Raw genomic sequence first — 6,322 nt, forward strand, 5'->3', positions numbered from 1 at the left:
ACTTCTTAAAAATATTACACAGAGAGAAATAAAGATTGGAACATACATTAGATTAAGGTGAACAAAAATTATTTTAAAAACAGTTTACAGGAATGAGTAATTAGTTATAATGGAGACATTAAAAAATAATCCACATATACAAAAATACCCTTTCAAGGACAGATCAGCTATTCAGCAGTAGTTATTATTCAGATTACCATTAAAAACTCGGTTACACTTCATTGAACTTTTTTGGTGTTTCTAACAGCAATATGACAGTGGGAAATGGATTTCACTGATCGTTAACACAAACGCTGGAGGACATCCCACAGCACTGCGAAGCATGAACAGAAGACCACAGCTTCAGGATTTACATGTTAATCTGCATTTCCACTAAGTCCTGAAGTTGCAGTCAGATTCAGAGAAGTAATGATGGCAAATGCTGATGGTTCACCATCAAAACCCCCACAAATTCTGGGCCATTATATGTTGTGATGTCCTTGCTTCAAGATGAGACACAATTTATAGGTGGTCAAAATCCACAGGTGGTTATCAATACCAAAAAAAAATAGCCATTCAATAGATGTGTGTGAGGAACATTAATGTGCATACACTGACTGTCTTATTTTCTTACATAACAGTACTTGCAGTTCAGAGAAAAATCAATTCACTATTGCAAATTGCTTTGGGAAATCTGGAGGACACAAGATGCTATATGAATATAAGTCACTCTTTACATCATAATGCTTGCATTGAAGATTAATGATCAAGGTTAGAGATAGTTCTCAGTATTTTACTGAGGGATTTTGCAGTTAGTATCATTAGTTTAGACAAACTGCCATTTTCCATATGGCAGATCTCAATGTGCAAAGTTTCTGCAAAACAAGAAAACAAAAATGTCATCTTTTCCTAGGCCCACTTTCTTTGAAGCCATCTTCATTAAAATTGCCCAATTTCATACACCCAAATATAAAGAAAGTCTTGCATTTATATAGCATTTTCACAATCACCGGGTGCATCAAAGCACTTTATGACCAACGAAGCATTGTTGAAATTTAGTCACCGTTCAAATACAGGAAATGTGGCAGCCAATATGCTCACAACAAACTCCCAAAAACAGCAATGTGATAATGACCAGATAATCTTTTGTATATGTAATTTTAACATTTCCAAATAATGTTCAACAATACATCTTAAAAATTCAGTGGAGCATTAACTGACCAGTTTCTATAATGCCACATCACAATGGCCTGAATTTTGCAGCTAGCACTGAAGGAGCAGTATTCGCCATTCACTTAAGTGACAACTACCCTGAGTTTTCACAGGCTTTGGATGAAAGGCTTGCTTTAATTTGGCATCTGATCCACCCTTCTACAGGAGGATCTGTGGCATCTGCAAGCAGGGCAAGAGGCAGTAAGGCTTTTCAACTACATTGAAAATTCCTCACTGAGACAGTCTAAAGCAGGAATCATAAATTAGATTTAAAACATCTACAGAATGCAAAATAATGGGCAAGAAGGGATTAAGATAAAAAGATAAAATGGCAGAAAAAATAAGTTTTTAAAAAATCTCCAACACTAACTAAATTCTGAACGAATGAGATTCCACACTTTGAAATTAAATTTTCCAGGCCAGAGGCTGTTTGGCAGCAATTATGACTGATCACACTATTAAAAATTCACTTACACCTTATGGTGCCAGCCCTAGTTTTCTCTGGTGTGCTTGGTGGGCAATATGCAGACAAGAATCACAGCTTCATGTCCTTACATTGATTTTAATTCCAGGTCTATTAGTGAGATATTGTTATAATGCAACCTATGGAGAAGCATAGTGACTCAGACCATAACTTCTGGATGCGCGTGTTTAACTGTGCATTTAAGAAGCTACTGTCCAATTTACTCTTAACAGTGAGCAGAGATACCATAAATCTTACCATAACTCTTTGTGTAAGATTCACGTCAATTAGATATCAAAGACAATAAAGCATTATTTGGTACTCTCAATAACCAAAAAAGGGTGGCCTATTTCATACTACAGGTATTTACTATTTTTAATATACCTCAAATCCTGTAAGTCATCAAATCTATGACACAGTGTGCTGCAACCATAAGTATTAGTATATTGGAAGCAACCAAATTCTGTGAAATTTTAATGCCATTGAAAGGAATATCCATATACAATTTATTAATTATTCAAGGCCACTGCTATTACAGGCGTTTTAAAAAAAAGACTTATCACAGTAGGTCTGAATGCTATATTATTAAATATTTAAGTTTATGAAGCACATGGATCCACCAGTAAGTTTTTTTTTGATGTGGCTACTGGAAGTCTTCACAATCTCAAACACTAAACACATTTTCTTTGGTCCGTTTCCCCTATGTATTTGTTCACCAGAATTTTCCCACACTTCTCCCACCTAACCAACCTACATCTTCTGCATATCTTCATCACATAGCGATGTTATTCCCTGCATTCTCTATTCCTTCAGTATCTGCCTTCTTACCCTTACTAACACAAACTCGGGATGAAACACTGATTTACAAGCTCAGTTTAAGCCATCCTAGGTTCTCATTTCTCTCATTTCATCCTTTATTATTCCATTTAAATTAAGTTAGAATCAATTTTGACAGTCAATCTGAGAATATTAATAAGTATGGGACAATATGACAGAGCCCACTTCATGACAGCATTAACTCCCCAATTTTGAACTTCCTACAAATGCAGCATTTACTTTACAAGCCTACCATCAATAGCTATCCTAACCTTATGAGCAGTTCCACAAGGTAAATTAAAGCACAAACAAATCCTCTGATCTATTTCCTGATGAACATGTTTGCATTTCATGCTCTCAATATTACTTTATCTTCATCTCACAAATTGAAACTCAATGTAGCCTCTATTCCTTATAGGAAATAGCGTTACTATTTACTCAATAATTAAACTGCACCCACTGTAATTTTTAAGCCTTGGGAGAGTAGCATTATTTTAATTTTGCACCTAAACCCATTTTGATGTATAAGCAACCTAAATACTATTTATAGTTTACAGTAATAGAAAGGATCAATGTACCAGAAATTAAACTTCAGCAATGCCTACAAAGAGAAGTGTCATAACGCACAGATTTTTTTTTTGCTTTCAAACATGGCTTTACTCTGAGTACTGTTTATCATCAGTGGGTTCTCCTACACTCCAAATCACTAACATGTCAAATCCAACAGAAATGTGTTCTGCATTACTAACAGGGAAATGGCAGTCTCCCACAATTAAAGGGACACACCCACTGGCTGCAAAGAAATCAGACTATACAAGGTGTGTACTTTCACCCTTAGGTTTATGCATTTCAACACCACAGTCAAAACATTAAAATTGTACTTCAATTCTGCACTGTGTCTTCTAAATAGACATAATTCAATATTGCCAGCTATGGTAGGAGTCTCTGCCCCTGCTTACAGTTTCTCCTGCCTGGAGATCTGCTGTCATGGTATGTCACATTTGTCTGTCTTGCACATCCTTATACATCCAATGTAGCTCATCTGCAACCACTTTATGATGTCTGTCATTCAACTATGTCAAAGTTGGCCCCTCTCTGCTACCCTCCACTTTGTCCTCCAGAAAACATCTCTAACTTTTCAGCTCTGATCAAATGGCCAAAATACTGACATTTTCTTTTTCTGGATGTCATTTTTTAAAGAGTTCTGTTTGCTCTTGCAATTTCAAATCCCTTTTCATTTGTCTTATTGTCTTACTTAAATCTTACTTCTTAGTATCTGCATTTCAAAGATCTCTATTTTCTTCCACAGATCTTTATTTATTGTCCAAGTTTCTGAGATATACAGGAAAGTGGATAGAATGTAACATAATGATGGGAATAATTGATGGAAAAAAATTCAAAACTGAAATGAGTTTAAACCATTAAGCTGAATACGTTATCATAATCTCAAGCACATAGCAAATCATAGTTAAGAATATAATTTGTGTACACACATGGTCCTCCAAATCAAAAAAAAGTGCAAAGTGCAAACTTTCACTATGGCTTCAATATGAATAACCTACATAACCAAACATTTCACAGACAGAAAATCAATACAGATGACACAACCACATTTCTTTCCCTTGAGAATTCCACTGCGTAAATAAGGTAATCATGCAAGCAGCTTTATTAATATCCAGTTACAGAACTATTAGCAGAGTGCTTCCACAGCATACTTCACAGTTTACAACAATTTAAATGCAGAGTATTTTATTACCAACCAACACACCTCTTGAAAGGCCAACGAACACACACGTGCTCCAAACTTGGTTGTGAAGCAATAATAAACTAGCAATTCCTATTAAGCTCATGTTCAAATTAAAAACATCCAAAAATGCTCAAACATCTTTTTGATTTTACTTGATAACTCAGGGGCGAGAGATAAATGCTGACGACTCGATTGTAAGTACAAAATTAGTAGTCACCGTTTATAGTTTTAAAATTACAGGTTGATACCTAATAAGGCTGACACCAGCTTTTGTCATCAGTTTTTTTTTAAATCACATTCAGCACAAACTGTAGCTAGCTCCATCCCACTTAAATGAAGGAAACGAGAAAGGAAAGGAGGGGGGCGGGGGTGGTGGGGGAGGAGTCCGTTCGTTTTTGCACCATGGTATTAGAATGACTGAATCCAACACGTCACCGCCTGTAAACAAACCACCGAAACCTTGCTGAGAATAACGATCTGGTAGATTTTTACATTTCGCCTGACGTTTAAGCGTCAGTTTTGAATGAGGGCGTTACCGGGACCCATGTTGAAATCAAACTGCTGCGACACGCCCACCTCACACAAAACGTGTAATCCACGTTGAGCAACTTTAGTCAGGATTTATCATTTTTTAAAAAGGCACAAACACAGCCAGGGAAACTTGTATCGAGTTAGAAAGCAGCCTCACACACGTACAGCAGGGCTGAGCTATCAGAGATTGCATGATACTCACTTAATGTAGTATCTCGCCCCTTCGAAGGTGTATCCTTCTTCCCAGCCGGTTGGTAGATCTGCCGGGCGAAAACAGGCACATGATTAAGAGGCTCAGAACCTGAACATTCCCAGACGGTCTTGTCTCCCTTCTTGGGAATCGCTCCCACGCCGAGTGAACCTGAGATCTGCAGCCCCGGGACAGTGGGATTGAAGCAAAAACAGAAAACGCTGGGAAGTGGGATTGAATGTCAGTGTGACTGAGAGGGCGGGCGAGGTTGAGAGGAGGGGGCTCTGCAATTTACTGGAGTAACAAGGGATTCAAATCAACATCCTACAGCCCGGGCTTGGGGGCTCTGGGGAAATACAACAAGCCCCGACTGGAACCAACACCCTAGACAATCTCCTCCAATTTAAATTTACAAATCCCAGGGACCAGTACCGATATTGGTGGGTGGGGGGCAGGTGGTGGAGGGTAGATAGCCCGAGCCTCTCCCACCCCTAACCATGAGGAAAAAAGTGGGGGTCCCAGGTCTCCTCGTCCCGGCTGGAATCCGCGGCTCTCCCCTCCCCCTTCAGACTCTACCCCCCCCCCCCCAAAGACCCCCCCCTTTCCCTTCCCCCCTCAGACCCCCTTCCCCCTTTCCCTTTCCTCCTCAGAAACCCCCTTTCCCTTCCTTCAGACCGCCCCCCCACTACCACCACTCTCCTCTCCCCACCTGCCGTTTTGCGGTGTCCGCTGATGACGGCCTCGCCGGTCGCTGGATGTAACCAGGTTGTTCTTTGCGCTTCTTCACTGTGGAGAAAAAACAGACAGTGGGTGAAAACATAAATTAAAATGTTGGTGTCCAGTGTCCGCTACGGCCTCCGGCACTCACTCGATGAAGAAGACGCGTCCGTCCCGGGTGACCCCGTGCGACCAGGAGCCGGGCAATCGGAGCCACTCGGACCTGTAATCCGCCATGTCTGAAAGCGGTTGGCGCGGGGGGGTGGCGGGGGAGATTCCCTGCGCGCTCCCGACACCGCTACGCACGCTCCCGCGCCCCTATCCCAACGGGCACTCGCCAACCGCTAGCACGCGCGCGTCCTCCTCCCCGCACAGGTAGCAACGGCCGCGCGCGAGTGGGTGGGGCTCCGGCTCGCGCACGCACGAGCGCCTGCCGACCGCCGCTCGTGATTGCCCCAGCGTGTTGCCGGGACAACGAGGGACTGAGGTAGCCTGGGACGTTCCAGGTAACTCCAGCCAATAGTCACCCAGCTTTAGGGAGGGGCACGCTCTTCAGGTAAGTCCGGCCCAGAAACCTCCCCACCCCCACCATATAGGTAACTCCAGCCGATAAACACCCAGCTTTAGGGAGGGACACTCCCTACAGGGCAGCACTCTCTGCAGGTAA

At 41.4% G+C, this 6,322-nt stretch overlaps 1 protein-coding gene across 9 annotated transcripts in view; it reads right to left on the minus strand.

The window, feature by feature from the left end:
• plekha5 (pleckstrin homology domain containing, family A member 5) overlaps positions 1 to 5,909 on the minus strand; it is a 410,437-nt gene extending 404,528 nt beyond the window's left edge. For all 9 annotated transcript variants that reach the window (XR_005944853.1, XR_005944854.1, XM_041202944.1 and 6 more), the window contains exons 1-3: positions 5,807 to 5,909; positions 5,648 to 5,724; positions 4,951 to 5,008 (exon numbers count right to left, since the gene is read on the minus strand). Coding sequence is in view for 7 of the 9 variants with exons in the window: in XM_041202944.1 (XP_041058878.1) it covers positions 4,951 to 5,008; positions 5,648 to 5,724; positions 5,807 to 5,892 (221 nt within the window). In the remaining 2 variants the exon portion in view is untranslated. The remainder of the gene's footprint in view (positions 1 to 4,950; positions 5,009 to 5,647; positions 5,725 to 5,806) is intronic.
• Between the last annotated feature and the right edge of the window lie 413 nt (positions 5,910 to 6,322).

This window comes from Carcharodon carcharias, chromosome 13, assembly GCF_017639515.1.
Source record: "Carcharodon carcharias isolate sCarCar2 chromosome 13, sCarCar2.pri, whole genome shotgun sequence".
Taxonomy (NCBI): domain Eukaryota; kingdom Metazoa; phylum Chordata; class Chondrichthyes; order Lamniformes; family Lamnidae; genus Carcharodon; species Carcharodon carcharias.